Here is a 17,149-nt window from a genome sequence, read left to right on the forward strand (position 1 = left end):
ACCCTGTGGTCTCCCCCAGAGTCAGTGTCGAAGTGTCCTTGAGCAAGGACACTGAACCCCTAATTGCTCCTGATGTGCTGGTTGGTGCCTTGCATGGTTTCCTCCGCCATCGGTGTATGAATGTGTGTGTGAATGAATGGGTGAATGTAATGCACAATCTATGTAAAGTGCCTTGGATAAAGGCGCTATATAAATGCACCATTTAGCATTTTTATTTACCACACCCTTCCTCTCCATCCTTATATCCACCGTTTCCTTCTCAACTCACTCTCTCTCTCTCTACTGTCCGACTCCACCGCTGTGTGTCCTGGCGTGAACTGCCCAGACATCGCACCATAGACAGACGCTACGTCTTCTTTCTGTTGCTGGGAGGGGCTTGGGATCGCATCTGTGTGTGTGTGTGTGTGTGTGTGTGTGTGTGTGTGTGTGTGTGTGTGTGTGTGTGTGTGTGACTGCGTGTGTGACTGCGTGTGTGCGTGTGTGTGCGTGTGTGAAAAGAGTGTGTGAGAGACAGTGAGAAGGATTGAGAGAGAGAGAGTGAGAGAGAGAGAGGGAGTGAGAGAGTGAGACAGACGGTGTGAGCGCGTGTGTGTATGATTGTGCGCTGCATGCATAATGCGCTATGTCTACAATTTGTTGCCGACTCAGCGACGTAGAGAGAGTTGTTTGCTCTGCTATGCCAACGTGTCCGCCCTGAACCCTCCGTTGGCGTGGCATGAGAGGGGCCCTTCTTTGAGTCTCCGACCAACGAGAAAACGCTCAGGCACAGCTGGGCCTGACCGGTGGCCAGCGCTCTCAGACGCTGCCATGGAGCTAGCGGGACCAGGCCTGGTGCTGACGGACTTAACCCATTTGGGGCGGGAACCCCTTTTGGTGTTAGCATTATGTTATGCTTTAGCTATTGAAAAATAGCAGATCTACAAGCTCATAGAGCTTGTAGGTCTGCTATTTTTGAAAAATCGAAGAACGACTGACATAGAAACGTAGCTTTTTCAGAAAACTGTCAGGATGTAGAAGACATTTTTAGAATCTGATCTCAGGTCAGAAATGGGTTAAAAAAAAAAACAGCCACACTGGCAAACTCTATTGGAAACTCTATCGTCCAGATAGAGTCATAGAGGGGAGAGGAGAAATGAGATAGCCAGCGAAATGCTGTGTTCATTTAACCCATTTTGACCTGAGATCAGATTCTATAAATGACTTATATACATCCTGACAGTTTTCTGAAAAAGCTATGTTTCTATGTCAGTCGTTCTTCGATTTTTCAAAAATAGCAGATCTACAAGCTCGTAGCGCGCCACCGAGTGGCGCGCTACGAGCTTGTAGATCTGCTGTTTTTCAATGGCTAAAGCATAACATAATGCTAACACCGAAAGGGGTTCCCGCACTCATTTAGACCTGAGGACGATTCTACAAACGCCTTCTAAATCTTTCTGTTTCTGTCAGTGGTTCTCAAACATTTTCATGTCAAGGACCCCAAAATGTAATTGGCCGACCCCCATTTAAAAAGAAATTGTGCCCCCAGAAGCAAAGATTTGAGTTAAAAACGTTCACTCTGAAAGAACATATATATTCTAAGATTTGCACCACATTTTCACGATTTTTCAAAAAATAGCAGACCTACAAGCTCGTAGCGCGGCACTCGGTGGCGCACTATGAGCTTGTAGATCTGCTATTTTTCAATAGCTAAACCATAACATGATGCTAACACCAAAAGGGGTTCCCGCCCCAAATGGGTTAACTCGGAGAGTGACCACTGTCTGTCAGCCCAGTGGAAACCTGACCAAAATATGCCAGCGCCAAATGAGTCTACACCACCAACCAGAACCAGTCCACCGACCCGGCTAAATCTCTGCTATGACGCTCCTGCATGACGCATTGGTGACTCCACAGTAGGGATGGGACGATAATCATTATTATCGTTTATCGTGAAATTGTCCTCCGTCATACACTTGGATGAATTCACTTTTGTTGAGCTGCAAATTAAGTCTATACGATGAAAAACTGATCTCTAAAGTAAAAGACCGCATTTGCTATACGCTCTTATTTCACACTACACAAATCAATTTGCCAAAAATAACAGATGTATACAAGGGGCTTGTGGAAGGAAGGAAGGAAGGAAAGACCTTAGAGTATATATAGTATAAATGTGTTTGGGCCCAATCCATCCCAGAATGTGCTCTGTTTCTATAGCCGGAAGGAGGAGTGAAATCGCCTCATGCGCTTTTGAGCAACTTAATAATGATTCATTCATTCATTCATACATTGGGAGGTGAAGCGGCGAACAGTCGACGCCAGCGTCCTCACTTCCCCACATTCACACACCGACGGTGGCGAGCTCACACCGACCGGCTCACTGGAGGCAGAGTGGGGTTCAGTGTCTCACTGGAGGCAGGGTGGGGTTCAGTGTCTCACTGGAGGCAGGGTGGGGTTCAGTGTCTCATTGGAGGCAGTGTGGGGTTCAGTGTCTCACTGGAGGCAGTGTGGGGTTCAGTGTCTCACTGGAGGCAGTGTGGGGTTCAGTGTCTCACTGGAGGCAGGGTGGGGTTCAGTGTCTCATTGGAGGCAGTGTGGGGTTCAGTGTCTCATTGGAGACAGTGTGGGGTTCAGTGTCTCATTGGAGACAGTGTGGGGTTCAGTGTCTCACTGGAGACAGTGTGGGGTTCAGTGTCTCAGTGTCTTGCCCAAGGACACTTCCACATGTGGACAGGAGGAGGAGGAGCCGGGATTCAAACCGCCGACCTGCAGGGATCATTGGACGACCTGCTCTACCTCCTGAGCCACAGACAGCCGCCCCAACTTAGTGTGGACGGGAGGAGGAGAAATCCGGTGACGTCTCTATTAATATATTACTCTAAAGGGACAGACACGTACAGTACAGTACAGTGGTGGGGGGAAGCAGGCAGTCACTCAAAATGATATATGGCATCGTTCGCAGAAGTGTCATGAGTCATCAAGAGTCATGATGATAGTCAAACATCCATTGAACGGGCAGAGAAAGGAGAGGGGTGTGAGAGGAGAGGTTCTATATCCCAGTCAGAGAAAGGAGAGGGGTGTGAGAGGAGAGGAGAGGTTCTATATCCCAGTCAGAGAAAGGAGAGGGGTGTGAGAGGAGAGGTTCTATATCCCAGTCAGAGAAAGGAGAGGGGTGTGAGAGGAGAGGAGGTTCTATATCCCAGTCAGAGAAAGGAGAGGGGTGTGAGAGGAGAGGTTCTATATCCCAGTCAGAGAAAGGAGAGGGGTGTGAGAGGAGAGGAGGTTCTATATCCCAGTCAGAGAAAGGAGAGGGGTGTGAGAGGAGAGGTTCTGTATCCCAGTCAGAGAAAGGAGAGGGGTGTGAGAGGAGAGGTTCTGTATCCCAGTCAGAGAAAGGAGAGGGGTGTGAGAGGAGAGGAGAGGTTCTATATCCCAGTCAGAGAAAGGAGAGGGGTGTGAGAGGAGAGGTTCTATATCCCAGTCAGAGAAAGGAGAGGGGTGTGAGAGGAGAGGTTCTATATCCCAGTTGCTGCAGCCATGTCTCCCAGTAGCAGTAGTTGTCGAGTGGAGCCCTAACGTGTTCCTCTCCCGGCAACTTGTCTTTAATGAGTCGTGGCTTGGCCCTTTCCTCCACTTAATTAAAGCCATGATTCACTTCTCTTACATGCCAGGGAAGGGAAGGCTGCATCTACCTGACCTGAGATCAGGGAAGGGAAGGCTGCATCTACCCACGCAGAACCACACAGTATAAAGTGAGTCAACACACTGTGCCATTGTGTGTGTCTCTCTCTCTCTCTCTCTCTCAGCTCGGTGTCTCTCCACCTCTCTCTCTCGCTCTTCCTCACTCTGTATTCCGCGTTGCTCCGCTGCGTTCGTTGGCCGGGGGTCGGGTTTCAAATGGCAGGCTATACAATTCCCTCTGCCCGCTCCCGTTCTCCGATTACGGAATCAATGTGTCCTGTCCACTCCCAAAGCGGTATAGAGCGAGACAAAGATCGAAACAAATTCTTAAATCACGAATCGCCTCCAGAACATACACAGTACACAAACTGACACACGAATACACAGGCTGGGAACCCATGTTGGTGTTTTAAAAGCATTATGTTATACTTTAGCTATTTAAAAATAGCAGATCGTAGCGTGCCACTCGTATAGGTCTGCTGTTTTTGAAAAGTCGTGAAAATGTGGCGCAAATCTTTGAATATATATTTCAGAGCGAACATTTTTAACTAAAATATTGGCTTCTGGGGAGGTCCCTGGAACTACATATTCTGAGATGGGGGGGTCTGTGGCCCAATAGAGATAATTCTGGGGGTCCTTGACATGAAAAAGGTTGAGCACCACTGACACATAGAAACATGGGGTTTTTCAGATAAATGTTAGGATTTTGAAGCCTTTTTTTTTTTATCGACCTCAGTCCAAAATGGGTTAATCTTGTTTCTGCTGCCCATGTGGTTTGATCCACTGGCCAACACAGAGCTGGGACATGTAGTCTTTATACTGCCACAGTAAAGACTACATAAAACATGATTATGTACATACATGCACTTTAATGATAAGTGTAAACACAGTCACGCCAACACACACTCTTCATGCCCCATATCCTCGTTTGTTTTTTCAAGCGTTAGAAAGCCACACACACACACACACACACACACACACACACACACACACACACACACACACACACACACACACACACACACACACACACACACACACACACACACACACACACACACACACACACACACACACACACACACACACACACACACACACACACACACACACGCCAACACCTTGCCCTCAAGGGAAGTAAATATATCACGTAATGTATGCACATGTTTGCATTGTCAAATGCAAACATGTGCATACAGATTACATTACAAATATACTCATACATATGGGACGGTGTGCACATGGCCGCACACACACATGCACGTGGTGTGCACGCACGGCACGCACGCACACACACACAGGCCGCTGGCCCCTTGTTCTCTCCAGAGGTAAATATTATGAGTGGTTCTGTGTTTGTCAGCCTGAGTGCTGCGCTGACTGGACCACCATTCTGTCACCGCCCAAAAATGCTATATAGCTCCCCCCCCCCCCCCCCCCCCCTCTCTTCCAAGGGGACGGCCGGCTGTTAACCAATTTTGGGCGGAAACCCCTTTTGGTGTTTTAAGCATTATGTTATGCTTTATAGCTATTGAAAAACAGCAGACCTACAAGCTCATAGCACGCCACCGAGTGGCGCGCTACGAGCTTGTAGATCTGCTATTTTTTTGAAAAATCGAAGAACGACTGACATAGAAACATGGCTTTTTCAGAAAACTTGTCAGGATGTAGAAGACATTTTTTAGAATCTGATCTCAGGTCAGGATGGGTTAATAATGCCCAAATGTGGTTAACGCTCGGCTCTAGTGCTGGGCTTAGTAACCATACTCGGGAGCTAAAACATAACGGCCAAATCAATATTCATCGGCAGCACCGCCGGCATGATTACATTCCCATCTTCCACTGGCTAGACGTTCAATGACAATGTGGCACTTAATGAGTGACCAATGGGTACGGCTCAGTCTAGAAGTAAAGACACTCATCAGCATGCCACGCACTCGTATGAGTTGAGATGTTCTCTCACACACACACACACACACACACACACTTCGATGTCTTTATTTGAATCCACAAATTACAATTAATTTTACAAGGAAACAAATATAACGGGGTTGACAGTTCATGTTCACTTAAGGATACACATGGCACCTCCTTCTCCACACAGACAAACTGCCTATAACAGCCCAAACAGAACTCAGTATTTGGCAAGTTGTTTGGCTTTGCTTTTTGTCATGCCAGCTATTCTTAGGCCACTCATGGTCAGTTTATGCACTTATAGCCCAGGCTTCCGATTTATATCAGTATGGCAAATCTACAGCGATACCCCAGGTACACACACAAACACACACAGATATTGACTTACCGTACTATACTATACTGACAGACATAATACGGCAGATCGACAGACACACCTCCAGAGCACAGACAGACAGACCACCGATGCGGCAGATGTGTCAGTGAGTGAGTAATGGAAATCCTGCAGATGGTCTCATTTTATTACCATACAAGGTTCACACACACACACACACACACACACACACACACACACACACACACACACACACCAAGTTACAATTTAGCAGAGATTTAGCAGGCGCCCTTATTTCTTTGGGACTTACAAAGTGCCAGTAGTACCGTCTCCAAGAACAAAGACATAAAGATTGATAATGATATTAACCTGCAAGACAGTGCGCTTTGCCATAACCCATTCTGGGCGGGAACCCCTTCTGGTGTTAGCATTATGTTATGCTTTAGCTATTGAAAAATAGCAGATCTACAAGCTCATAGTGCGCCACCAAGTGGCGCGCTATGAGCTTGTAGGTCTGCTATTTTTGAAAAGTCGTGAAAATGTGCCGCAAATCTTTGAATATATATTTCAGAGCGTTTAACATTTTTAACTGAAATATTGTCTTCTGGGGGGGGGGGGGGGGTCCCTGGAACTACATATTCTGAGATGGGGGTCCGTGGCCCAATAAAGATATTTCTGGGGGTACTTGACATGAAAAAGGTTGAGCACCACTGACATAGAAACATGGGGTTTTTCAGAAAAATGTTAGGATTTAGAAGGCTTTTTTTTTTAATCGACCTCAGTCCAGAATGGGTTAAAAACTAAACACGAGTAGGACTACAATCTGAGTGACATGAGGCCAAAAGGACTACAATCTGAGTGACATGAGGCCAAAAGGACTACAATCTGAGTGACATGAGGCCAAATGGACTACAATCTGAGTGACATGAGGCCTGCAAAAGGACTACAATCTGAGTGACATGAGGCCAAAAGGACTACAATCTGAGTGACATGAGGCCAAAATGACTACAATCTGAGTGACATGAGGCCAAAAGGACTACAATCTGAGTGACATGAGGCCAAAAGGACTACAATCTGAGTGACATGAGGCCAAAAGGACTACAATCTGAGTGACATGAGGCCAAAAGGACTACAATCTGAGTGACATGAGGCCAAACCCTGGCCTCAACGTGACGTGTTAACAACGGGAGGGTTAGTTAGGGGTATAAAATAAATGGAGAAATGGGTCCAAATGCGAGATCAAGCAGAGAGAGATCAAACTGTGCTTTACGATCCGAGGCGAGCAGATGTCGAGCAGAAAGCTGCACTTAAGAACTGACATTTTCCATCATTAACGTCGCCACCTCCGACGCAGAGGAAGGAGTCGGGAGGGTTAATTATTGTGGGGGGGGGGACCCCCCTGAACATCTGACAGCCCTTCATCTGTTTTAATAAAGACGTATTCCATCCTCACTCGCACCTTTCACCCATAACCTGCCACCACCAGTGTGTGTGTGCGTGCGTGCGTGTGTGTGGCTTTGCGCTTGTGCGTGTGTGTGTGCGTGATCTTCGTCAGTCTGTCTGACATGTGTGCAGATATTTCCTGCCTGCCCCTTCGTGTGTGTGTGTGTGTGTGTGTGTGTGTGTGCGTGCGTGTGTTCGTGCGTGCGTGTGTCTGGGTGATCTTTCTCAGTCTGTCTCAACATGTGTGCAGATATTTCCTGCCTGCCTCCTCATTGGTTGCATCAACGATCACTTCACATCATAGGTAGGTAGCGAACTAGCGATCACACTTGGATATACTCACAACTCTCACGCACGCACACACACACACACACACACACGCACACACACACACACACACACACACGCACACACACACACACACACGCACACACACACACACCTGGAAACCTTGCTTTGCCCTGAGGTGGTACGAAAGCCATTCCGCAGTAATCCCATGAGTCACAGTGTTTTTCCCCATGATTCATTATGAATAACGGGCCAGCCGACCAATCAGACAGACTGATTCATAATGAATAACGGGCCAGCCGACCAATCAGACAGACTGATTCATAATGACTAACGGGCCAGCCAACCAATCAGACAGACTGATTCATAATGAATAACGGGCCAGCCGACCAATCAGACAGACTGATTCATAATGAATAACGGGCCAGCCGACCAATCAGACAGACTGATTCATAATGAATAATGGGCCAGCCGACCAATCAGACAGACTGATTCATAATGAATAACGGGCCAGCCGACCAATCAGACGGACTGATTCATAATGAATAACGGGCCAGCCAACCAATCAGACAGACTGAAAATATGACATATACAGCGAGAGGGACAAGTGATCAGACAGACAGACAGACAGACAGACAGAAAGACAGTTATTAACCCATTAAAGCCTGACGTCGAAATTTAAAAAAAAAAGTCTTCTAAATCCTGACATTTTTCAACATACCTCATGTTTCTAGGCCTATATCACTCAATATTTCAGGTCAAGGACCCCAATAATTGGCCGCCGACCCCCATCTGAAAACATGTTGTTCCAGGGACCCCCCCCCCCCCACCCCAGAAGCAAAGATTTGAGTTAAAAACGTTCGCTCTGAAAGAATATATATATTCAAAGATTTGCGCCACGTTTTCGCGATTTTTCAAAAATAGCAGACCTACAAGCTCGTAGTGCGGCACTCGGTGCCGCGCTATGAGCTTGTAGATCTACTGTTTTTCAATAGCTAAACTAAAGCATAACATAATGCTTAGTTAAAACACCAAAAGGGGTTCCCGCCCAGAATAGCACAGAACGGCAGACTGGGCCTTGAGGAATACAGGGAGCTGGTGATGAGACACACAGCGCTGCTCTTTGTGATGAGTGTGTGCGTGTGACTGTGTGCGTGTGCGACTCGCTGATTCTGGTTTTCCAAGCATGCTCTATTCCCCCCGTCTGCATTTTGTAAGACTTGAGTCAGTAAGCCAGTGAGTAGGTGTATGCGTGACGTGTCGGTGTGTGTGTGTAAAATGCCCCGAGGCAGAGAGTCCCAGAAGAATTATATCTGGAGAAGCACATATAGCAGCAACCAGCTCTCCCTCTTTCTCACTTCCTTTTTAACTCCACCAGTCCATGAAGTGAAGCCATGTCTCTCTATGACTTAATAATAATGTGCGCACAGTGAATGGGCTTGTGTGTGCGTGCTTTCATAGTGCTTGCGCCCGCTTTCCCCAACTAACCGGGGTCCTTAAATTCTAATGAAGTCAAAGCGTGCCAGCAGATGGAAATCAAACCCAACTTATTGGATTCTGCCGGGCCTTATAAGTGGAGACAGTTTGGGCAGCAGATTCCCGTTCCGTGTGGGCCTTTTGACTCATTCACAAACCAACGGTCCAGGAATGTTGGAGCGTCGTTTACTTAACCCAAGGCGGAATGGGAACCCATTTTAGTGTTAGCATCATGTTATGCTTTAGCTATTTCAAAATAGCAGATCTACAAGCTCATAGCGTGCCACCGAGTGGCGCGCTACGAGCTTGTAGGTCTGCTATTTTTTAAAAAATCGAAGAACGAATTTTTTGAATCTGATCTCAGGTCAGAATGGGTTAATCAGACCAGTGTGTGTCTAGTGGGAAAACCTCGTATGAATCTGATCTCAGGTCAGAATGGGTTAACCCAAGGCAGGATGGATAGAGGAACCAGAAGATAAGCTGTATGTGGATTCAGCCGAACAGAGCACAACTTAGTCTGGGGCAACCAATCTCCCTGTCCTCCCCCTCCCCCCCCCCCCCCCCCCCCTGCCCTCTCTCTGCCCTCCCCCTCCCCCTTCCCCCCCTCTCCCCCCTGCCGATGTTTGATCCAGGATTTAGGAGTCAAGCTGGGCAGGAAAACAACAGTCCCGCTAAAGATCACACAAACAGGAAGTCCGGGATACGAGTCTCCTGGTGCAATGCAAACACACACAAGGGCAGAGGAGCAAGCTGGGACACGGACACAATGAATAGGAGCAGGAAAGGGGGGGGGGGGGGGGGGGTACGCAATCACACACACACACACACACACACACACACACACACACACACACACACACACACACACACACACACACACACACCCTTCTCGTTTAATCTCTAAAGTGTTGTATCTTCTTTTGCTCATCTCTCTCAATCGTTTCATAGCATTAGACGTTCTGTGGAAAAACGCCGTAGCGCTATAAAAGACGGGACAGTTCTCCAGTGGAAAAGGGAACAGATAAGAGGGCCGGAAAATGGGACAAAACCCTAAAAGAACACGTTACTTAAATGTAAATCGCATAGTCAATTTTACAGAATGGCAGCAGTCGGTATACAGTCTTCAGTCTTGTCATCCATGTATATGAGATCATTGACCTCAAGACGGAGCAGTCTTTCATTTAGTCCCCCACATTACCGGCATTACCGCCCCAGACCAAAGGCAGGGAGGAATTTAGAGGTTCCCAAAGAAATTCCATGCAAGGCTTTTCCATATATCCCCATTTGCTGGAGTTCTTCCCTGTCTTGGTCGGGTGCAGTACGTAGTTCTGACAAGTCATTGGTCCGACAAATGACAACCCACCTCATCTCCTAACCTAACCATAACCGCAAGCACGGGAGCAGACGCTAGTCCGACATGTCCCACCATATTACAAAAACAGTTCTTCCCTGTCTTGGTCGGGTTGCACCGGAACCCGAAACTGTACTGCTCACACACAGACACAGACACAGACACAGACACAGACACAGACACAGACACACACACACACACACACACACACACACACACACACACACACACACACACACAGAGAGGGATTGAGGATAGATAAACAGAGATAAATAAACAGAGCTTCAGAGTAGACTGACAGAAGGTGGGACAGAAAAGAGAGACAAAAAAAGAATGAAAGGCAAACTATCTCAGGGGCACAAATCAAACAATAGGACTCCAACAGTGTAAACAAACAGCTCTTATACCACTCTAAAAGGACCTGTAGAGTAGACAAGACCAGCTCTAATATGACTCTAAATGGACCTGTAGACAAGGCCAGCTCTAATGACTCTTAAAGGACCTGTAGAGTAGACAAGACCAGCTCTAATATGACTCTAAATGGACCTGTAGAGTAGACAAGACCTCTAATATGACTCTTAAAGGACCTGTAGAGTAGACAAGACCGGCTCTAATATGACTCTAAAAGGACCTGTAGAGTAGACAAGACCAGCTCTAATATGACTCTAAATGGACCTGTAGAGTAGACAAGACCTCTAATATGACTCTAAAAGGACCTGTAGAGTAGACAAGACCAGCTCTAATATGACTCTAAAAGGACCTGTAGAGTAGACAAGACCAGCTCTAATATGACTCTAAATGGACCTGTAGAGTAGACAAGACCAGCTCTAATATGACTCTAAATCATGGGTTTTCAACAGGTGGTCCGTGAAGGTGTTGCATGTGGTCCCTGACCATGCATTTAGTAATGTAGGAAAGTGAAGATTCGTATTTGAATTTATTGTATTGGGTTAGGGTTAGAGAAAGTTGAGAAACAATGCAGTGAATGATCTGGTGACAAATTATGACGCATCGATGTTGTCAGTTACTGGGAAGTCGGATGTCAAGAACTTCCACAGAAAAGTGAGTTAGAATCTCAAGGGAAACCATACCGGATTGCCTGGTTGAGTCACCATTACAAGGAACTGTGCCATAATCAATCACAAGTGTCTGCTTACTCATAGAATATGTTACAATGAACAGCAACATGAGTTTAATATGGAAGGTTAATTTCTTTCCCCCACACCATGACCATATCCCCCCTCCCAACACAACAATGGTCCCCAGGTTAATTCTCAGTCAGGGTGGTGGTCCCCAGGTTAATTCTCAGTCAGGGTGGTGGTCCCCAGGTTAATTCTCAGTCAGGGTGGTGGTCCCCAGGTTAATTCTCAGTCAGGGTGGTGGTCCCCAGGTTGATTCTCAGTCAGGGTGGTGGTCCCCAGGTTGATTCTCAGTCAGGGTGCTGGTCCCTGGTTCATACTCAGTTGAAAACCCCTGCTCTAAATGGACCTGTAGAGTAGACAAGGCCTCTAATATGACTCTAAATGGACCTGTAGAGTAGACAAGACCACCTCTAATATGACTCTAAAAGGACCTGTAGAGTAGACAAGGTCTAAAAGGACCTGTAGAGTAGACAAGGCTCTAATATGACTCTAAAAGGACCTGTAGAGTAGACAAGGTCTAAAAGGACCTGTAGAGTAGACAAGGTCTAAAAGGACCTGTAGAGTAGACAAGGCCACCTCTAATATGACTCTAAAAGGACCTGTAGAGTAGACAAGGTCTAAAAGGACCTATAGAGTAGACAAGGTCTAAAAGGACCTGTAGAGTAGACAAGGCTCTAATATGACTCTAAATGGACCTGTAGAGTAGACAAGGCTCTAATATGACTCTAAATGGACCTGTAGAGTAGACAAGACCTCTAATATGACTCTAAATGGACCTGTAGAGTAGACAAGACCTCTAATATGACTCTAAATGGACCTGTAGAGTAGACAAGACCTCTAATATGACTCTAAATGGACCTGTAGAGTAGACAAGACCTCTAATGACTCTAAAAGGACCTGTAGAGTAGACAAGACCAGCTCAAATACCTCTAAAAGGACCTGTAGAGTAGACAAGGCTCTAATATGACTCTAAATGGACCTGTAGAGTAGACAAAACCAGCTCTAATATGACTCTAAAAGGACCTGTAGAGTAGACAAGGCTCTAATATGACTCTAAAAGGACCTGTAGAGTAGACAAGACCTCTAATATGACTCTAAAAGGACCTGTAGAGTAGACAAGGCCTCTAATATGACTCTAAATGGACCTGTAGAGTAGACAAGACCTCTAATGACTCTAAAAGGACCTGTAGAGTAGACAAGACCAGCTCAAATACCTCTAAAAGGACCTGTAGAGTAGACAAGGCTCTAATATGACTCTAAATGGACCTGTAGAGTAGACAAGACCAGCTCAAATACCTCTAAAAGGACCTGTAGAGTAGACAAGACCAGCTCAAATACCTCTAAAAGGACCTGTAGAGTAGACAAGGTCAGCTCAAATACCTCTAAAAGGACCTGTAGAGTAGACAAGACCAGCTCAAATACCTCTAAAAGGACCTGTAGAGTAGACAAGACCAGCTCAAATACCTCTAAAAGGACCTGTAGAGTAGACAAGACCAGCTCAAATACCTCTAAAAGGACCTGTAGAGTAGACAAGACCAGCTCAAATACCTCTAAAAGGACCTGTAGAGTAGACAAGGTCAGCTCAAATACCTCTAAAAGGACCTGTAGACAAGGCCATCTCTTACTGATGAAGTCGAATGGATCCGTCATGGCCGATGACCACCAACCCACCCGATGCAGAAACCCAACGGGAAGTGACAAGATTGCAGTAAAAACAAGCCCAAATTGATTAAATAAATAAATTACCAGCTGCATTATTATTATCTGTGGGTCTGCTGCTGACGTTATGCCACTTTTTAGCTGCGCTCCGCTGTTATGCTCAAATTAGTGACCCTAAAGAATTCTGAGGCAACATGGCTGGAGACGAGGCAGCCAAGCAGAACTGCTCGACTAGCCATGCCGTGCAGACGATGGGATGTTATGGGTTTGTTGCCAGTGGTGGCAACTGTCGTGACAGAAATAAGCTAAGCAGCCTCCAAAAACCAAACCAGGCAAGCAACTGTGAATGAATCCACGTTAGGCTGGAAATATGCAGGCTTGGCAACCAGTAGCAGAAAATGATCTCCAGTGTGTGCTACCCGGTCGGAAATATGGCAAGCTAATATTGACCAGCGTGCAGCTGGTAAAAAGGTCATGCTGGCTCCCCTTTACATGTCTGGCTGTCAGAAAACACAAACCCTGCGTCACAAACGGCACCATTTTTGGCAGAGATAACAAACAGCGGCAGACTGACAGACAGCCCCTCGTTTGGCACCAATGACCTATGTTGGGCCAGGAGTTCACATTTGCGTGTGCGTGCGTGTGCGTGTGTGTGTGTGTGTGTGTGTGTGTGTGTGTGTGTGTGTGTGTGTGTGTGTGTGTGTGTGTGTGTGTGTGTGTGTGTGTGTGTGTGTGTGTGTGTACAAATATACAACAGTTCCCCTTCCAAAAAAGGGATATCTGTCATTTTACTGACAAAACATGTTGGCTGATCACAAACATTCATTTGGAGGATGACTTTTACCACCATGCATGCTTTCCGACTTCTGACGGCATTGCTAGGGGCGTGTGTGTGTGTGTGTGTGTGTGTGTGTGTGTGTGTTTTAGGGCCACAGTGTGATGCCACTGTCCCGTCCCATCCCCCCTCCCCCCTCTCCACTGTCTGATTTACAAGGGGTCGTGACCCCCACTAGCCCTGAGAAGAGAGGTGAGAGTTTACACTGGGAGGCGAGACAGGGTTCCCATCAACCAGGCCTGGCCTGAGTGGGAACATGCCTGTCTGAGCCTAGGAAACCAAGGCTGTGGTCATTTATCTGATGAGGCTACAATAGGGCCTCTGGTGGAGTGGTGTGTGTGTGTGTGTGTGTGTGTGTGTGTGTGTGTGTGTGGGCGTGCGACACAGGAAGGAGAGAGAGTAATCGACTGACTGACTGACTGACCGTCTGAGAGAGAGAGAGAACATGAGTGTATAACGGAGAAAGTGAAAGCGAGTTGTACCAGAGAAAGAGACAACTGAGCTCAAAACTGCAAAGGCTAAATTATGCTTTGTTGTTGTAAGACAGGGTCGCTCGCTGTGTGTGTGTGTGTGTGTGTGTGTGTGTGTGTACACCAGAGAGGATATAATTGATAAGATAATTAAATTAATAACATTGGTTTTATAAAGTTTTGCAAAGTATAATCCATTTGAATGCATCGTTCCCCGAATACAACACAATGCACTGCTTTTCTGTTTATCATTCAAGTTTGACCAAAAATAACTATTTTAGAAGGGAGGGAGATTAGAGAGAGAGAGAGAGAGAGAGAGAGAGAGAGAGAGAGAGAGAGAGAGAGAGAGAGAAATGAACAGGGTATTAAACATTCCAGAGCAGATATGGAAATAGTAAACAAAAACAGATACAGATAAGCCCTCTGGCTTATAAGTGAGAATCAACAACAAACGCAAACAACGTGCTTCAGAAGCATGACGAGCGTCGAGTGTGTGGCGTCTTATTCACCTTAACGATTACCTTAAATCAAAAGTATATGCCTACACTGTACTATTACAGTACAGGAGAGGAAATATCAACATCTCTATTATTCTTTTTTTAGTCATCTTCTCTCATAGCCTACCAGCTGTAACACAACACTGCTATAATAATAATAATAATAACCACTACAACAAACATGCACAACATGTCTGTTTTGCACAGTCGGATTTGCTCTTTGCTCAATGCTACCGTCTTGTCTTGTCTGGTTAACAAATGTCATACACAGTAAAATCCTGAGGTTATTTATACATCTGTGACTCTCTCAAATGGACCCTTTGGGGGTACATTTGTTGACATTTGTACACTCAAGAGTTAAATGCTCACTGAGGATTTCACTGTGTTGCGTGGTTTCAGTGGGTAGACATGTCTTTTGTTTCAGAAGCACATGTGTGTGCTGAAACAGACCAATAGGATGTCTGCAAGCAGGGTTGGTTTGGCAAGTCTTTGTTTCTGCAGACTTCCTCTCATCTCTCAGATTTCATTTTACTTCCCCACCTTTACATATTATCCAAACAGTCATGTGTGGATGTGTTGTTGTATAGGCCTATCTTTGATTTAAAGCATATAGCATTATAGCCTCCATCCATCCATCGTTTCATTTGACCAAATGGGATACAGATACAGTAGAGCTCAGCAAGCATTATTATAGGCTACTTCTTCCAGGAGATGCGGCTGAGCTCAGCCATGATGTTTCGCCCTACACAGGCAGACTCACACAGCATACCTGTTGTAAGTCGATATGTGGAAAGAAAGAGCATCGGCATTTGTATGCAGGACAAGGAGAGGATGCTTTTGGATTCCGCGCACAGAGCCTCAACTGTATAGGCTAGAGGGGGCTACACACACACACACACACACACACACAGCGGAGGAGCAGCGTCGCGCACGGAAGCTCTTTGGCACGGATTCCACAAGACCAGAAAAAGCATCCAGATTCCACCCAGACCAGACAGAGAAGAGAACCGCTCCCTCTCTCTCTCCTCTGCTGCTTGCCACTTGTCAGAGGACTCGGCCCGGCACACAAATCATACATTAAAATCACACCCACATGCATCATGCATGGATCAGCGGGCAGCACATGATCTACTCCCAGGAGAATATTGTTGAATCAGACCCATAAGAAAGACAGATTGCCTTTAATTGATTGTTGGAGGATTGCATTCATTGAATTTTTTGCACTCCAGGCATTATATCGTGTGTCATGATGATTTTGACCTGTGATAGATTATAGGCTATAAACGGTTTCAATTTAGTCACCGCCGGATTGAATTAAAGCGTAAAATTGTGGCGACGCTTAGATTGAATTACGCGTTCATAAATTATTCTGCCGTTTAATTTTTGTACAGTTGAACAAATCGACCTCCCATCGGGGCAGCCCAGCAGGGTGTCTCTGTCTCTCTCACACACACACACACACACACACACACACACACACGCACGAGGTAACAGAAGAAAGAAAAGGTCCTACCTGGTTGGAACATACTTTGGAAATAAAAGATGACCAGAATAAAAGATCCCAAACAAGTGGCGAAAACCATCCGGCATATTCTGCTCATCCTCAACACCTCGAGCAGAGGCTGTTTCATCTCCACTCCGGGGCGGAAGAAAAGTGTTTGTTTGGGCGGAATGAATTCTGGTTCTGGTGGTGATCTGATCGGCCGGTCCGGTCCGGTAGTGCCGCTGCGGTGCTGCTGGTGGTGGTCCGTGCCGTGGTCGGGTCGTGGTGGTACAGATGATGATGATGATGGTGATGATGATGACTGAGCCGATGGGATCCGAGTCCTCGCTGATTGTCTCGCTGGTCACTGAAGCCGTTCGGTTCGCTAGAAGGACTGTACCATTCTCCGTTCCTTCCATTCCATTCCGCCCCGGCTGAGGAGCACACCACGGACACCCCTCTCTCTCTGCCAAGACATGAGCGCACCCATATGGTTGTAAAGAAAAGGGATAAGCAGTGGCGTGCACAGATAGACACTAGGGGGTGCTAGAGCACCCCCTGCCCTTTTGGCAATTTTGCTCTTAAAAGAAAAAAGAAAAAAAA

General features: G+C 46.4%; 1 protein-coding gene across 1 annotated transcript in view; it reads right to left on the reverse strand.

Annotated features, from left to right (window-relative positions):
• Positions 1-16,694, reverse strand: part of chst11 (carbohydrate (chondroitin 4) sulfotransferase 11) — a gene marked incomplete at both ends in the record, with an annotated part of 63,002 nt that extends 46,308 nt beyond the window's left edge. Inside the window, one exon of the mRNA XM_083757690.1 lies at positions 16,526-16,694. Within this exon, the coding sequence (XP_083613816.1) occupies positions 16,526-16,694 (169 nt within the window). The remainder of the gene's footprint in view (positions 1-16,525) is intronic.
• Positions 16,695-17,149: the final 455 nt, after the last annotated feature.

The sequence above is a fragment of the Protomyctophum parallelum genome (assembly GCF_964188405.1).
Source record: "Protomyctophum parallelum genome assembly, chromosome: 22".
Classification (NCBI taxonomy): domain Eukaryota; kingdom Metazoa; phylum Chordata; class Actinopteri; order Myctophiformes; family Myctophidae; genus Protomyctophum; species Protomyctophum parallelum.